At 38.0% G+C, this 19,143-nt stretch overlaps 1 protein-coding gene across 1 annotated transcript in view; it reads right to left on the reverse strand.

Annotated features, from left to right (window-relative positions):
- Positions 1 to 19,143, reverse strand: part of Ndufs4 (NADH:ubiquinone oxidoreductase subunit S4) — a 110,495-nt gene that overhangs the window by 66,580 nt on the left and 24,772 nt on the right. Inside the window, exon 2 of the mRNA NM_001025146.1 lies at positions 6,224 to 6,302. Within this exon, the coding sequence (NP_001020317.1) occupies positions 6,224 to 6,302 (79 nt within the window). The remainder of the gene's footprint in view (positions 1 to 6,223; positions 6,303 to 19,143) is intronic.

Here is a 19,143-nt window from a genome sequence, read left to right on the forward strand (position 1 = left end):
CAACTTTACTCCCAGGAGACTTTGTTCTGTACCAATGCCATTATGTATGTTCCCAAGTGAGAGACCGTTCTTATTCTAGGGCAATGCTAACAGACTCTCCTCTGTTACACTCAGTGCCTTACGGACAGAGTGCATATTGTCAATACACAATGATACTTAGAAAAAAAATTACCTATTATCCTAACATTCACAAAACGCTATACAGATTCCTTCATTTATACCCTAGGCAGCAGATTCTGCACATTAAGAATTAAAAAGTTTAAAAAAAAAAAAAGCTTCACTTGAATCTGCAAACAGTCACAAATAATCATCAAGTCTCTGCTGACGCTAAAAGAAATGACACTTGACTTGGGAACAGTCCACATAAAATCTGATGAGCTTCTAGCTCTCCATAAAATCTCCACAAGGATATGTAAGAGCTAAATTTCAAGTAGTCCTAGGAGAAGTGCTGTGATTAAAAGACAGGCAATACCTGCCACCACACCCTGCATGCACCACATCTATAATGGCTCAGGAAACACTGGCATCATCATTTAAAGCGTAACTACAGGGCATCATTGGTAAACTACCAGGATCTTACAGAAAAGCACTCAAAGTCCTGGGCTGTTTCACTCAAAGAGAAAGAAGACGTAGAGGGATGACTTGTTATTATCTCAAGATTCTGTTAGACTTTTTAATATTACTGGAATTCCAATGGTGTTTGTTTTGTTTATACAAGCTGTAGCTAGAGATATTTACTGTCATAAATTCTAATGCAGTAAAAGTGTAACAAATTCTTGAGTTGGGGTACATTTTTATTTTTGAAGCTGGCGAATGAGTTCTGACATCTAATGAGTTCATACATTCTAATGGGATGTCACTCTGGTTGCAGTACATGAAAACAATGCATTTTCATTAAACGTTAATCAGAAAAACCAATTCTTCAATAGTTCTAATAGCTTCATATCTGATTATAATTCATTATTATCTTAAACTTTAAAACTTTATCCATGATTCATCATGAATTTGTTCTACTAACTCAAGATATGTATATGTATGTATATATGTATACATATACAAATATTTCCAAACACAGATTCCAAACATATTTCATCATAATTTTAAAACATCACATTTGTTAATATAAATTCCAATCACACTAAATAGGCAAAAAGTGCTACAAGGGCATCAAATTTAATAAGGCCAGAAGCATATCGTTTTCAGGACTGGAGTGGTGGTTCAGTCGGTAAAGTACAAGCAAGAGAACCCGGGTTCCTCAGCAGGCATGTTAAATGCCAAGCATGACTGAGCACTTGTAATTTCAGCTGAAACAAGGTGAGGATGGGGATTCCTGGGACTCCAGCAGCTAGCGTGCCAGATTAGCAAGACAGCATCTCAAAACCAAGTAGGCAGCCGTGAGCACCACACCTGAGGCTGACTCCCAGCCTGGTCAGCTCTCCCCACAGGAGCACACACTTACACGCACACAGACATCCACACAAGCACAACAAAGCTGGACTTTAAGAAAAAAGAATTCTTTCACTTGGAAGCTCAAGTTCACCAAGAACAACATTTCTTGAAGTTAGTAAGTTAATTTCAGGAAACTTTGTGCCACCACTACTGACCACATAACAACCACAGTCAGTCTGTCATCTTAATGCAGTTTCAGTTAAAAGTTGTACCATAAAAAGTGGTGAATTCCATCTGCACACAGGGTTACTCCTAAGGACAACTATTGTGCTCTGCTGAGTAGCAGAAAAGTTCTACAAATGCTTTTGTTTTGCTACTTAGAGCATAAAAAGATGTGTACACAGGGTTGAAATTTTAAAATTAATTTGTTTCACTGTTTCTTTACAGAAGCTAGTTCATATTTTTCAAACTGTAACTGCAAAGAACAGAAGAATGTAATGACTTATCCCATTAATTGTTTAGGGATTTTTTTGGGGGGTGGGGGTCGGGGGGCTGTTGTTAACACAGTGAGAAGGGCAAATACACATGGTGTAATTATGAAAATAATTCACTTTGATTACCATCTAAAGAAGTCTTTTATGAACACCCACAGACCATCCTTTAAGACAACCTTAATTTAACAGGCTAAAAAGCTGGCAGCAAACTGAATATACAGAAAAGGCTGACATATAGAAAACAGCATACCCTACATATTACTTGGGAAGACCTTAGAACAATGGACATAGTTATTTTTCAAAAAAGCAATTAACATGGAATTAAGAAGTGACCTCTATACCCCTTCTGAAAACAGACAGTTTGCAAACAGGAAAATGTGCTACTGTTACAGTATAGTTCTATGGCTTGTTGTTTCCTTCACAAATCAATAGAAATATGGGTTTGACAAGAGGATCTTGACTAGAGGACCATCTCAATCAATAACAGTTACTTCACTATCCAAAATTTCCTCATTTCTTTTAGATTTATTTCTTCCTGACCTACACCGAGCCCTGCTAACCACTAATAAATTTCTTATTCTTAAGAGTTTTCCAACACCTAGAATATCAAATAAATAGAATTTTATATAGCATATACCCTTTGAAACTGGCATAAATGATGAATATATTTTCTGGATATAATTTTCATTAAATACATTTAACAAATAATTTTACTTATGTGTCTTGTTTTATCATTTTTTTCCCCTTAAGGTCCATAACTAAGTTTTTGTTACATTTCCATTTAATGTCTGTGTGTGAATATGTGGGTGTATTTTTATGTGTTTCACAGCTTCAGGTGACAATCATGGAAGGATTTGTGGGCATCAACTCTCTCCTTTTACTAAATAAGATCCAAGGATCAAGTTCAGGTCACCAGGCTTGGTGACAGGCATCTTTATTTACTGAGCATTTCACTGGCCCTGTCCTACATTTGCTTTTAAGCACACTTTCAATTGTGCAAAAAGTCCAATTTTATGACTTTAAAAAAACATGAATTGAACATTTCTGGTGTGCTAGCTAAACATCATTTGTCTAATCCAAAGCTACAAAGAGGTCCTCCTTCCTTTATCTATTAGAAATTTTATATATTTTAGTTTAAAGTTTAGTACCACAAATTTATTCTTAAAACTTGGGAGTTAAATCTTGGTTATGGCACAGATATAGATGAAGTGTTTCTTGCATAAAAGTATAGAATTTTCTCGTTTGAAAAGACTAAATTTTCATCTTAAAAAAGAGCCTTTTTGTTTCTTTGATTTTTGTTTTTTTGTCTCATAATGTCAGGCTGATCTCAATCTTGCTATAGAGCCAAGGATGATCTTGAAACCTAGATTGTCCTGCCTCTACCTCCTTAATGCTAGAACTGCTGGCATGTATTACCTCACCAGCTTACAACTTTCTAACAGTATGGTTCATCAGTCGTGTGAACAGAAAGAAGCCTACCAAGGAACTGAGGGTCAATTAACTGAGACTTTTTATGTCAGAGAAGCAACTGTTCAGTCCAATAAAAGAGGCAAAAGATTAGACTATGTCTCCCAATCCTGCGGATTAGATTCTCCTCAGAAGCCCTCCCTCATGTTGCCTGCAATCCTCACCCAAACAGCTTAGCTTTTGTCTGTTTCATTTACTGGATTCTCCTTGTAGGATTTCTCTGGGGGGAAAGTAAACCTTTTTTTTTTTTTAAGTAAAACTAACTAGATTATATAGAAACAGTAGGTGTAATAACTAAACAAACAGAAAAACTATATCAATCTAATAAATGTGTTATTGTTGTTGTCAGTTTCTTTCTTTCTTCTTCTTTTTTTTTTTTTTTTTTTTTTTTTGGAGACAGGGTTTCTCTGTATAGCCTGAACTGTCCTTCTGTAGTTCTCCTTCTGTAGTTCCTGGCTGGCCAGGAACTCAAGAGATCCGTCTGCCTCTGCCTCCCCAGTACTGGGATTAAAGGAGTGCACCACCGTGCCTGGCATAATAAATTGTTTTATATTACATAAGGACAACATTAAAGTGATAGTTTCATACCCTTTAAAATATTCTTGTGATTTACTTTACATCCTAAAATATTTTAATCATGAATGTTTATACATACATGTAGTATATATGTATAATGATCTTTTTTTTTGCTCAAAATGCAAATATAATTAATTTCAAATAGTCTGTGTTTGTAAACACTCTTCTGAGTCCGTGGCCTTCTCACTATGCTCCTACTTAGCTCTTCTTTAGAAGCTGTGGAGGAACAAGACACACAATCTAGCAGGATTTTGTTGCCTACAATTAGAATATAAAAATAAATAACTAAAAGTCTCAGTTAGGGGTTTGGTTACCCCTTTTAAATATTATTCCAACAACTGTGATGAAGTGTAGAAACTCGGGGGATTTCTAATAGACTACAGCATACTTCCAGAAAATAACAATACTAGCGGCAATGTACATAGAACAAAATCCACTGGTGATATACAACTGATTTTGTGACATATAAGTAAACTAGTCCTCAATGGCTTGTTTAGAGTAAATAGAAACCAGGAAACACCATTCATAAACTCTAAAAAGCTTGAATAAACAACACTATAACAATAAGTCAGTCTCTGGTTTCAAAGAGATGGTTAAGAAAATTCAAACACGGGCTGGAGAGATGGCTCAGTGGTTAAGAGCACTGATTGCTCTTCCAGAGGTCTTGAGTTCAAATCCCAGCAACCACATGGTGGCTCACAACCATCCTTAATGAGATCCGATGTCCTTATCTGGTGTGTCTGACAGCTACAGTGTACTCACATACATAAAATCAATAAATCTAAAAAAGACAATTTGAATACTAGTGCTGCTGTCATTAACTGGGGATTAGAACACGTGATAGCAAAGAGAAGTTCCTCTTCCATACTGCCTTGTTTGTTTTATTCTTGACTAACCATGTCCATTTGATTATGATTTTTAAAATGAATAAACGGTTAGTATGAAGCATCTAGATAGGGGGAGGAGAACTCTGAAAGCAAGAAAAAGAATAGCAAGTTCCATGTCTACAGGATACTCTACAAACAGATAGTACAAAGCAAACCTAGGCAGAAAATCAGAAACTAAATCATGCAAGGCCTGAAGGCCACCAGGATTTTAATGTTAACTATTTATGCAATAGAATCCACTAAAAGATTATACACAAGAGGTGATGAAAACAACATTTAAAAAAAAATCTATTCTGACTATTCTGGGGAAAATGAATCGGGCAATTAAAATACACGGGGAGACCAATTATGACATCACTGCAGTAATTTACATGGTGCTGTCTACACCAATGGTTCTCAAATTATAGGCCACAACCCCTCTGGGCCGTATCATTCGTCACATACTGAAGTAGCAACAAAGCAGCATTAGGGAAGGTTGAAATCACTGGTCTACACCGAGGTGATGGTAGTGTCACAGGTAGGTCTGACAGATCATTTGAATAAAAAGAAGGTAGCCTGACAGCTGAGACATGAACTCCCAAACTAAAGGAGTATTAAGTATTCTATTTACTTCTACATCTGGTTATCTTTAGTAGCATAAATAGAAATTTCAGAGTGACTTGTTTGGACTGTGCTTACAGGTTCGGAGTTAAGTGATAAAAGCATATATCACTGGAGAGGAACTGGTGATGCTGGGTGGAGCTGGGTGTAGAAAGCTTGCCTAGGAGGAGGTCTTTAGGAGACACTCCCATTCATATAGTAAACTACAAAGTAAATGAAGTGCACACTTACACTACTATTAGACATTGGTGCCAGTAGTCTTGAAAACATTGCACTATTCTGCTGCCGTATAATATAAGTATTTATATCAAGCTATGTCTGAATATATTTTTAAAGGATAACTGCCAACATTTTACAGACTGAAGATAGAAAAAAGATTATTATTCATTTGTTGTTAGCTGTAACTTAACTCATTAATATGCATTAATGATCATATGGACACACATAAACACACAGTGATAATAACACTATGTGGTTCTAAGAAGACCCAATATATTTAATTTAGAGAGTACTGATAGGTATCATATAGCTTAAAGAATAGCGTAACTTACAACACTTAAACAGCATAATTATTTCAAAATAAGAGTTCCTATTACAATTCATCAGTATTTCAAAAACAGAAACATTAATTTTTTTAGTATTTGTATATGATGTTTATATATGAATATTCAATTTTTTATTTTATTATGAAAATCTTAAGGTTTGTGTATAACTTTCCTAGAAAAACTCAGACCACTATATTGAATAATCTATTATACAAAACCATGCCAAATGGCAGAATCACAGCAGCATGTTGGAGGAAATCCTTACCAGTTTCTCATCAACTGTTATAAGCTGGGTGTCCCGAGTTTGGCCGTCTGCCAGCTTCCATGTCGATGTGTTCAACAACCTGCAGTGTGAGACTTGAAGTTAAAGGATGATCTAGCCATGAAGAGAGAGAGCAGACAGACTTACATAAACACACTGCTTTAACAGTATCTGTCTTCTTAAAAATAAAAAGGAAAGGAAAGAGAGAGAAGATGGCACAAAAGCCCTTTCTCTGCCCAATTAGTTCTGTCTGCTGGGTTTTTGGCAAATTCTCACTTGACAGTTCACAACAAGCAGTACTTTATGTCATTCTACAGACTCTCACAACAAGCCACCAATGACAAGTACTGGACTGCCCTCTATGAGGATACAGTGGCTAGTCTGTCAAGAGCAGGCGAAAGCCTGCAAACCGGTACCAACTGTTCTGGAATGCCGATTCCTAAATGATGACATCAGGGAAGGATGGAGGGGAGGCCTCAGTTATGAGAACAAGCTTCTTCACTCAATTTAAAGCAATTAGAAATTATGTGAATGGTTATTTTAACGAGTGCTGTTAATCCAGTCTGCTATCTTGTTCACAAAACTGAAGGTCTGAATGAAAAATTAAAGAGAAAATGTGGTTGGAAGTAACATGGGCACAAAATCAATCCCTTTCATGGCTTCTGTTTCCTTTGACATAGTTCTCATGTACTCTATCCTTGAACTCCCTATGTAAACAAAGATGTCCTTGAGTTTCGGATATCCTTACCTCCAAACCATCATGCCAGTTTATGTGGCAGAGGGGACTAAACCAGGATTTTCTGCATGCATGCAGGTATTCCACAGATTCAGCTACATTCCCCCAATCTACAACTAAAATCTTTTACACATGAAAAAAACTTTTAAGACTTGCTATATATCAATGAGATCGAAACAGGATTCTAACCCTTTCCAGTGTTATCTGTGTGGGGTCGGGTGAGGGTGTTGTTTGTTTTAAGACAAAGTTATACTATATAGATCTGGCTGGTCTTAAACTTGCTATATTGACCACAGTGGCCTTGAACTCAAAGAACCCTTACTTCTAGAACCCTGTCTCTAGAGTGCTAGAATTAAATCATCGTGCCTAGCAGGATTCTAATTTCTATTTAAAATGATACATTCATGAATTTAATTTCAGAAAAATTGCTTAGATACAAGAGCATATATAATATATATTTATTGTATAAGTAATGTGCTATATAAATACTCCCTAGATAAATTTCGAAATGTCAGGAAAAATGTTCTCTAATTCCAAGTATTTAGTATAGCAACAAATGGCCAGAGTCAATTATGACGCCAGCATTAATCATCACAACCATGGCGTGATAGTGCATCCTCTCTGCCTTGGAAACACAAGGCCTGACTCGATAGCCAGCATTCCCCTGACCCTCAGGAATATACCAACACTATATGACATTTTAACCCAAATGCAAGAAGAAAATTTTTACAAGACAATAAAGACTCAATTTCTAAACAGGTAAGACCAATTCACTGAATAGGGATAGTTTCAAGCTGTCAAAAAAGTTAGTAGCAAAAAATAAATAAAATAAAAACAAGAAAAGGATCTGAATTAGCATTTATCTATTTATAGGTGACCAAAAACTACATGAAAATGTTAAGAAACAGGGAAATATAAATCAAAAATACATTGAAGTGCTATTTCACATCTTTTAGGTTATGTACAACCAGACCATCCTCGTTGGCAGGAATATAGAGAAACTGGAATCTGTAGACTATAAGATAGTACAGAACTGTGCAAAATAATGTGGTAGTATCTTTTAAATTGAACACGTAATTATCATTTCATGTGGACGTCCCATTACTAAATATATGCCCCAAAGATTAAAAGTAGTATTTTGAGCAGATCTTTACTCCGGCACTCCTAACAGTGCCACCTAGTATAAAGCAAAAATAGACAACGGTAAGAATCATATCAACACTTTTTGAAGCTATACTGATCATATTTCCTGATTTCTGAAGTACTGATCTTAATTCTCTGCCCAAAGGACAAATCTCTGCCAGCTATACTTGTAAATATCAGCTGCCATCATTAAGTATACAATTCACTTTGTATGTGTGCGTGTGTATAGATTCACTGTAAAGAAAGACAGATTATTATAAAACCCTACTTTACAGGGTAGCTAATTTCCAATGGAGTCAGGAACAAAATAGCTTTTGCAACTGCCTATAAGCTCATCTTTGTGCATGCAGCCCTGACTAATACTGACCCAGATGATACCCTAATTATGGATATCATATTTATTGATGAATTGGCAACTGGGGACCTTTCATAAAGCAAAAAGGAATTCTCCAACATTGGCTTCTTGCTTTCTAGTGCAAATGCTTTCCATACATATAAAATAAATATTCTTTCTCTGAGAAACAAATCTAGACATGTACAAGGCATGGAGAACCTTACACTCAGTCATTGCCAACTACCCTATAATCATAAGAGTGCCCCTTACAATGATGGGCTGGATCTGTTCAAAGGCAGAGTCCATAAAGGAAAGGTATTACAGTGTACCTATCTGAATTCCTCCGTGACCAGAATGTGGTAGCAAAGGACTCTGTGCCTTCCCACAAGAGGAAATAGCTCAGTTGCCTATCATCCCCACGCCTAAACTGGTCACAGCATTTGGTTGACACACACTGATCATCAACCACTTAGGGACCCATAATTAATGGAAAGTGGCAGCTATAGACCAGGGGATGGAGTGGCCAATACTAAGGAAGGAACCTCAGGATCAGTACAGCACTACTGGCTATAAGACAAACAACAAGGAAAGCAAAAGGAAAAATTTTATGCCCAGTTCTCGGTGCATATGTAATTCTAAGCTGTACAATCAGCAAAATGGGAAACCACTAACTGGAAAATAAATGGCAAAGATGTTTGGTCATGGTAAGCATGAATGGAAATGGCAAAACCTAGGAAAACTTAGCAAAGGCATCAAATGGTATGTAGCTTATAGAAGCAAAATATCTGAAAATAATTAACTAGTGGACACACTGGCATCATGTTTAATTAAGACTAACATTAAAAACTGCCAGGGAACAAATTCAGAAGAAATCAGCAAGAATGATAGATTGCACATTTGAAAAGCCTGAAAGTTTACCACTAACACTAAGGAAAAGTGGAAGTGGAGAACCACATTAAATCAGGACAACCCTATGAGATTACTATTACAAAGAAGTCATACTCAGCAGATAGGTCATCTTTAATCCTTCCATTTGGGAGGTACATGCCTTCAATTCTAACATTGGGGAAGCAGAGGCATACCTATAGGAATTACAATAATTTACATATAATGCCTCTCGCAAAAGTGAAATGTCCTTTGTGATCTAAAAAAATAATATGACTAAACCTTGAATTAATGTATAAAGAGGAATATAGGTATATTTATCCACACATACTAAGGCATATTTTAGTTCCAAATTTCCAAAAGAATTTATTAAATTTCAATTGGAAGATAATACTTTTACATTTGCTAAAAAATATTTTGCTCTAGAAAAAATACATGCTTCCAAAAAAGGAACCCCAGAGTTAGGGTTGGGGCAGGGTTTTGTAAGACGATATCATACAGGTGAAGGCAGGTACAAGATTGAACAAGGTCTGTCATTGGACGAGAAGGAAGAATGGGTGGGAGAAAAGTTCAAGGGAAGAGGAGGAGACTGGAACCACAGGAGGAGAGACACAGCCAAGAGAATATGTAGGCAGATGTTAAGACTGCTCTCTGCTTTTGATAGCTGAGTAATATTCCATTGTGTAGATGTACCACATTTTCTGTATCCATTCCTCTGTTGAAGGGCATCTGGGTTCTTTCCAGCTTCTGGCTATTATAAATAAGGCTGCGATGAACATAGTGGAGCACGTGTCTTTGTTATATGTTGGGGCATCTTTTGGGTATATGCCCAAGAGAGGTATAGCTGGCTCTTCATGTAGTTCAATGTCAATTTTCTGAGGAACCTCCAGACTGATTTCCAGAGTGGTTGTATCAGTCTGCAATCCCACCAACAATGGAGGAGTGTTCCTCTTTCTCCAAATCCTCGACAGCATTTGCTGTCACCTGAGTTTTTGATCTTGGCCATTCTCACTGGTGTGAGGTGAAATCTCAGGGTAGTTTTGATTTGCATTTCCCTTATGCTAACGATGTTGAACATTTCTTTAGGTGTTTCTCAGCATTTTGACATTCCTCAGCTGTGAATTCTTTGGCTCTGAACCCCATTTTTTAATAGGGTTATTTGTTTCCCTGCGGTCTAACTTCTTGAGTTCTTTGTATATTTTGGATATAAGCCCTCTATCAGTTGTAGGATTGGTAAAGATCTTTTCCCAATCTGCTGGTTGCCGTTTTGTCCTAACCACAGTGTCCTTTGCCTTACAGAAGCTTTGCAGTTTTATGAGATCCCATTTGTCGATTCTTGATCTTAGAGCATAAGCCATTGGTGTTTTGTTCAGGAAATTTTCTCCAGTGCCCATGTGTTCAAGGTTCTTCCCCACTTTTTCTTCTATTAGTTTGAGTGTATCTATTTTGATGTGGAGGTCCTTGATCCACTTGGACTTAGCTTTGTACAGGGTGATAAGCATAGGGTGATAAGCATGGATCGATCTGCATTCTTCTACATGCTGACCTCCAGTTGAACCAGCACCATTTGCTGAAAATGCTATCTTATTTCCATTGGATGGTTTTGGCTCCTTTGTCAAAAATCAAGTGACCATAGGTGTGTGGGTTCATTTCTGGGTCTTCAATTTTATTCCACTGATCTAACTGTCTGTCTCTGTACCAATACCATGCAGTTTTTATCACTATTGCTCTGTAATACTGCTTGAGTTCAGGGATAGTGATTCCCCGGAAATTCTTTTATTGTTGAGGATAGTTTTAGCTATCCTGGGTTTTTTGTTATTCCAGATGAATTTGCAAATTGTTCTGTCTAACTCTCTGAAGAATTGGATTGGTATTTTGATGGGGACTGCATTGAATCTGTAGATTGCTTTTGGTAAAATGGCCATTTTTACTATATTAATCCTGCCAATCTATGAGCATGGGAGATCTTTCCATCTTCTGAGATCTTCTTCAATTTCTTTCTTCAGACGCTTGAAGTTCTTATCATACAGATCTTTCACTTGCTTGGTTAAAGTCACACCGAGGTATTTTAGACTATTTGGGACTATTATGAAGGGTGTCGTTTCCCTAATTTCTTTCTCGGCTTGTTTCTCTTTTGTGTAGAGGAAGGCTACTGATTTATTTGAGTTATAAAATTCATAGGCAAATGGATGGAACTGGAAAATATCATCCTGAGTGAGGTAACCCAATCACAGAAAAACACACATGGTATGCACTCATTGATAAGTGGCTATTAACCCAAATGCTTGAATTACCCTAGATGCACAGAACACATGAAACTCAAGAAGGATGACCAAAATGCGAATGCTTTACTCCTTCTTTAAAAAGGGAACAAGAATACCCCTGGGAGGGAATAGAGAGGCAAAGTTTAGAACAGAGGCAGAAAGAACACCCATTCAGAGCCTGCCCCACATGTGGCCCATACATATACAGCCACCAAACTAGATAAGATGGATGAAGCAAAGAAGTGCAAACTGACAGGAATTGGATGTAGATCTCTCCTAAGAGACACAGCCAGAATACAGCAAATACATAGGCGATTGCCAGCAGCAAACCCCTGAACGGAGAACAGGACCCCCGTTGAAGGAATCTTAGGAAGGACTGAAAGAGCTCCAAGGGGCTTGAGACCCCATATGAACAACAATGCCAACCAACCAGAGCTTCCAGGGACTAAGCCACTACCCAAAGACTATACATGGACTGACCCTGGGCTCCAACCGCATAGGTAGCAATGAATAACCTAGTAAGAGCACCAGTGGAAGGGGAAGCCCTTGGTCCTGCCAAGACTGAACCCCCAGTGAACGTGATTATTGGAGGGAGGGCGGTAATGGGGGGGGGATGGGAGGGGAACACCCACAGAGAAGGGGAGGGGGAGATGGTTAGGGGGATGTTTGCCTAGAAACTGGGAAGGGGAATAACAATCGAAATGTAAATAAGAAATACTCAAGTTAATAATGATGAAAAAAATTAACAAAACCAGAAGTGAAAAGGGAGACATAAACACAGAAATTAGGGAAATTGAAAGTATAAGAGGAAATTATCTGGTCCTAGTAAAAAATGCCTATATGTGGGATGATGTCATTACACAGGAGAAGGCAGGTACAAGATAGAACAAGGCCTGTCATTGGATGAGAAGGAAGGATGTGTGGGAGAAAAGTTTGAGTGAAGAGGAGCAGACCGGAATGGGAAGGCAAAGGAAGCCACGGAGAGAACATGGAAGCTGATGTTAAGATTCCACTCTGTGTATTTACAGGTTGTTATGAATGTTCTTAAGGGATGGATGTGGGTAGGGCTTTGTATGTTTAGTTGGGCAATTATATCTTATCAATTGGATCAGAAAAAGAAAAGATTGCTCTCTGGACATTTACAGGTTGTTATGAATATTCTTAAGGGATGGATGTGTACAGGGCTTTGTATATCTAGATGAGCAAATTATATTATCAATGGGACCAGAGGTTATTGTGTTGTGTGTTCCTTCATGTGGCGATTTAAGTTAAAGAGAGTATGTGGTGGCTGAAGACACTAGGCTACTATGGAATTAGGATGTGTATGTCTGGCATGCTGGCAGCCTGCCTTGGGAACTAGATGGGTAGAGAGATTGTTGCCAGGCTCAGAGAGAAGTCATCAGCAGTGTGATGCAGGATAGAACAAAGCGGGTGAGTGGCTTTGCTGACTGAGATGGAAATATCTACCAGCTGTCTTGGGGCACTGCAGTGCTGGACTTGGTGTGGGGTAAAAAGCAGCATTTTATTTTTTATAATTTTACAGCAACACGGTTTTGCTTTTATCTTTCCAGGAGAATAAAAGCATTCAACTAAGGAATCTGGACACCCTTGGACGGACAAGGGGTCATCTGAAGTGGAAACATCTGAAGAAAGAGGACAGACCAATAAGGGGCTATGTCCCAAGAAAAAGAATAAATTGGCCAAGTAGCATAACCCACCTCCAGTTCATCTCTGCTGTACTCTACAGTTGTTAAGTGGCAAATGGTCTTTATGTGGTCCCAATTCAATCAAAAACTAAAGCTGGCTTTGGGGGTTGGTGTGTGGCCCTCTCCTGCTCTAAGCCCACACATTCCTACTAAAGGAAAATCCAAAATCTCTGACTCTTATCAGAAGAGCCACTAAGACTGGACAGAAGAAAACAAAGAATAAGGTTCCATTCTATTGCCCCTAATCTCAATCTTTTGCTTTTCATTTGACTCTCTAAAACTTTTAAGGTATAAATATTATTTCAAAATCTTTAAGGTTATTATGTATATATAGATTTTCTGTCACGTTATTAGTGTCATGCAGAATACTAACAAATTCTAGAAATAAGCTTCATCTAGCTTCCTGTGTGTGTCTTCAGGTTGGAGTCTGAAACAGGTAACTAGGAACATAGTTTGTTTACCTCAGATGCTGAATATTGCATTTAAAATGTTTAAGTTTTCTACCATTCCTAACAGGAACCTTTGAGGTATCTGAGATGGGACACCTGCAAAATCCACTTGGACTGTGGTAACACTAACCACTGGGCAAACTGCCCCATGCCTCTTATGTTTTAAGTGACTGAAACAATTGTATTCAAATTGCATCAAAAACTAATTTGATTAGAAGTAAACTTCTTGACCTAACTACTTTGAAGCAATTAACCTTACCAACTAAAAATAATTTAGCCAACATCCTCCTATCTTCTGTGCTAATTCAAAACATGGCTGCAAATACCTTTGCCCGCTCCTTCCTACTAGCAGCTGGAGGTCATGACCCTCCCCAGTGAGACTGAGCTTTGTACTTCCTGCTCAGGAGAATGAAGCTATGTGTATTTCCAGGGCAGGATCTGAGAGATTAGCAGTTTCTACTTCCTATCTCTTGGGAAATTGATTCTTGGGATGAGATCAGACTGTCCCACAAAGAGGGCCTTATAAAGAAGAGGAACTGACATCCTGTACCACTTTGCCATCCAGAAACATGATTTCTGTTTAACACCTATGTTAAGTACATACATAGCACAGAGCAAACAAACTTCCCCAAAACCTCAGATTTACATGTATCTCCTTTTGTAAGAGGTTGGCAGTATTGTTTTAATTTCTGCACATACCTGGATTTTGATTTATAAACATTAAAGCTAAGCTAGTAATTTCAAAACCAGAAATGATCTAATTATGTATGAAATAAAATTCCTACTCTTATACAAACCTCTAAGGAATTAATATCCTTAGTCTTTTAATTATAACCCATTGTGTTTTTTTTCAACTTCTTATAAACTGAATTAACCCAAAATTCATATTAAATAAAATTGCAGGAAAATATGACTGAGATTCTACCTGAAATGAAAGTCATATGTTCTCCACATCACAATAACTATTTTAGACCTGAAATGATGATATGTTAATCACTCTCAATTCATGACCTTAAACAGAATTTGAATCAAGAGAAATTTTAAATTATCATCAGCATACTATAAAATCTAGCATTAAATTAAGGATAACATGATTAAAGGGAACAGCAAAATGCCACAGTGGGCAAAGACCCCCCCTAGACTATCGTGGAACAGGAGTTATAAGCAGTTGTGAAATGCTCAACATAGGTGCTGGGAATCAAATTCAGGTCCTCTGCAACAGCACAACATGCTACCCTTGGTATAATCTTTAACCATGACTATCTTCTAGAACATCATCTAAGAAAACATACTAAGACAATCCCTCATAACAAATAGCTATAAGCTTTCCCTCTCAGACAGAAGACAAGACTATGCCCTCTAGACACACATAATCAGTAAGGCACTGCAAGTTCAAGAAATGCAGTAAGCGAAGACTACTGGGCCTGGAGACACACACCTTCAATCACAGCACTCGGGAAGTAGAAGCAGGCAGCAGCAAAAGCCAGCCTGGTCTACAGAGAGAGTTCCAGACTAGCGAGGGAACACAGAAGGAGAAGGAGAGGAGGAAGGGGAGGGGAGGGGGAGAAAGAAAAGAAACTAACCATGTTAGACAAGAATAAAATGGTCTTTATTTGCCAATAACATCATAGTCTATCTGAGTCCAAACATGTGAATCACTGAAAAGTCTTCTGATCATAGTTAATGATTATAATATTGAGGTTATACAATATTAATATACCAAAGTAAACTTTCATAGCTACTACCAATAGGCAAATGGAATGTGATACTAAAAACACAACTGAATGTCCATCAACACAATAGTCATGCCATAAAGGAGCATTTTATCAACAAATTGCGAGGTTCCCATGGGATCGCAGCCTCCAATACTTATCATCGGTGCTTCAGCTCACCAAAGTACATGCTACGATGTCTGTCCAGTGAAGAAATCAGTAATGCATTTCTCAGAATTTATTCCCAGAGTTAAGTGGCATACAATTGTAAATACACATTTACATGAAAATCTAACAGCCTGTACAAGAACTTTATAAGCAAAACTAGAAATGAAGAAAATCATAGAATATCTAAATAATGAAGATATATTTTATATTCATGAGCAGAGATAATTGATATTGTTAAAACATCATTTCTTTGCAAATTATTCTATAATAAAACAAACCATATTAAAATCCCAGTAAGTTACTTTTTGGACATTAATAAGCCAGTCCTGATGTTCATGTTCAAAGACTGCCAATACGATGCTGAAAGAACATTAACAAAGTCAGAAGACTGATGATTCCTGAACTTAAAACATGTCTGCATGCGGACACTTGCAAAAGATAGATAAATCAACATAACACAACTAATAGCCCAGAAATAGACTATAATCAACTGACCTTCAGGAAAGGGGTAAAGGCAATAAAATAAGATGAAAAATAAAGCCTATATAATGATCTTAATGCTGTATCTGTCTGTCTGTAGTGCCAAAATGGGGATGTGAGGCCAGAGGTTGGCGCTCTATCGCTCTGCACTTGGACATCTGAGAAAGGCACGTCACTGACCTGAGAGCTCACAGATTAGCTAGCAGGGGTCAATCTCGGGGTCTGCCTGACTGTGTTGTGTCTCCTCAGCACTAACCAGCTGTAGACTTGTGAGTCACACCTGGTCTTTTTTTCTATGAGTTCAGGGGATTTGAACTCAGGTCCTTATACTTGGGCAGCATGTTCTATACCCTTTGAGCCTTCTCCTATCCATCATATAGTAACCTTAAACCTTTCTCCACAATTATCCATAATAGATCACAGAATACTAAGATTCAAAACTACTAAGATTCTAGGTGCTGTTGTAGTTGGTCCTGAATTTATAGCTACCAAAAATAATTCATGACATACAAAATGGGTCAAGTGTATTTCATTAAAATTAAAGCCTTTGTTCTATAAAATGTACTGTTTTTAGAAACCAAAAGTTACACACTAAGAGACTGTCTTTGCAAGACATTTATCCCGATTTAAAAAAAAAAAAAAAACATCCATCAGACACAAGCATTTCATAAACTTCACTAAGAAAACAACATAGTTAAAAAGTGGACAAAAGATGTTATGAGACACCTTATCAAAGCAGATACACAGTGAGGGCAATGCACTGCATGTTCTAATCCTCAGATCGTAGGAGGCAGAGTTCAAGCCAGCCTGATCTGCATATTCAGTTGTAGACCATCCAGGACTACAGAGTAGGATCCTATAGTCTCAAATAATATAACAACAACAACCCGATGATAATCAGCACATATGAAAAGGTGGTCTACACAGAGGTGAATGCCAGCAGCAAACCACTGAACTGAGAACAGGACCCCCGTTGAAGGAATCAGAGAAAGAACTGGAAGAGCTTGAAGGGGCTCGAGACCCCATATGTACAACAATGCCAAGCAACCAGAGCCTCCAGGGACTAAGCCACTACCTAAAGACTATACATGGACTGACCCTGGACTCTGTCCCCATAGGTAGCAATGAATATCCTAGTAAGAGCACCAGTGGAAGGGGAAGCCCTGGGTCCTGCTAAGACTGAACCCCCAGTGAACTAGATTGTTGGGGTGAGGGCGGCAATGGGGGGAGGGTGGGGAGGGGAACACCGATAAGAAAGGGGAGGGGGGAGGGGGATGTTTGCCTGAAAACCGGGAAAGGGAATAACACTCGAAATGTATATAAGAAATACTCAAGTTAATAAAAAAAAGAAAATAAAAGGTGATCTACATCATGTGTTGGTTGAAAATCACAAATTGGGCTGGAGAGATGGCTCAGCGGTTAAGAGCACTGACTGCTCTTCCAGAGGTCCTGAGTTCAATTCCTAGCAACCACATGGTGGCTCACAACCATCTGTAATGGAATTTGATACCCTCTTCTGGTGTGTCTGAAGACAGCTACAGTGTACTTATATATAGTAAATAAACACATCTTTAAATAAAAAAAAAAAGAAAATCACAAATTAAAATTAAAACAATAGTGAATGGCAGATCTACTAGAATAGCTAAGTTTCACCAACCTGGTCTACATAGTGAAATCTGGCCAGCCAGAGCTATATAGAAAGACCGTGTCTCAAAAATCAAAAACAAAAATAAAAACAAAAGAAAAAGCTAAATTTCAAAACACTGGTAACACTAGATGCAAGAGAACTCATCCCTGGAGTGCAAAAAGGTAGCCACTTAGGGAGTGTGTGTGGCAGTTTCTTACAAAGCTAACAGAGAGTGACTATGTGTCTGAGCTACAAGCTTAAAGTCTACACAAAATCATACAAAAATATTCAAGAAAACAAAAAACCCGTAAGATACTATGGTCAAGGCTGTGTCTGGTAGTGCACCCTTTAATCCCAGTATGTGAGAGGCAGAGGCAGGCAAATCTAGGCGATGCGAGATCAGCCTCATCTAAGTACCAACTACCTTGACAAATATGCTAAAAAATGACATCTGTCTCAAAATTAAAATAACAGAAACAAAAACCAACCTACTTCATGCCCATCAGTTATTATTACCAGATAAACAGAAAGCAGCAAGAATTGGCAAGGTGAGGATACACTGTAGCACTATGGAAAACAGTGCAGCATCCCCTCAAAATGTTAAAATGAAGTTACTACAGCATCCAATAACTCCCTCTCGGAGTATATGACCAAAGACACTGAAAGCAGGAATTCAAAGATATAGTTACACACTCAACAATTTTAGCAGCACTGCTCACAAACAGCCTAAGGTGGAAACAACTCTAGTATCTATTGGTAGTTAGGTGCATAAACACAATGTGGTGGATACACACAGCAGAACATCTACTCTAAGGACGCTGATTCTGGCACAGAATACAAAATTGATGGACCTGGAAGATACTATGGGAGTGAACTAAAGCAGTTATAAAGGAAACACCTGTGTGTTTCTAGAAGCATTGAAACCCATATGGAAAACAGTGGCACCAGAGGCTGGTAATCTCAGGAAAGAAATGTCAGATAATGAGTCAGAGTTCCCACTAGGATTACGAAAAGTTCAGAAGAAGACAATATTGACAGTGGTGGCTGTTTGTCACAATAACATAAGCAAACAGGATGCTAATGACTTACACTTGAAACAGATCCTTCACTTTATATATGAATATTTTATCACAATGATACACAGAGACCAACCCCGTGGTACACCTCTGAATCCCCAGCACGTGGGAGGCTGAGGAAAGAGAACTGGCACATTCGAAGCCAGCCTGAGCTACACACCTACCAAAAGGAAAGAGGAGAGCTTGTGAGGACTGGTGAACCCCAGTTTATCCTGATAAAGAGAAAGGATCACTAGAGGGTTTCAAAGTTATAGATTTGTAACTTTGTCTAGAGAAAGTCTCTTTACATATGCAAGTAGAAATACTATGTCTGTATATATTAACCACTCATTTCGCAAAATTT

The sequence above is a fragment of the Rattus norvegicus genome, chromosome 2 (assembly GCF_036323735.1).
Source record: "Rattus norvegicus strain BN/NHsdMcwi chromosome 2, GRCr8, whole genome shotgun sequence".
Lineage (NCBI taxonomy): Eukaryota > Metazoa > Chordata > Mammalia > Rodentia > Muridae > Rattus > Rattus norvegicus.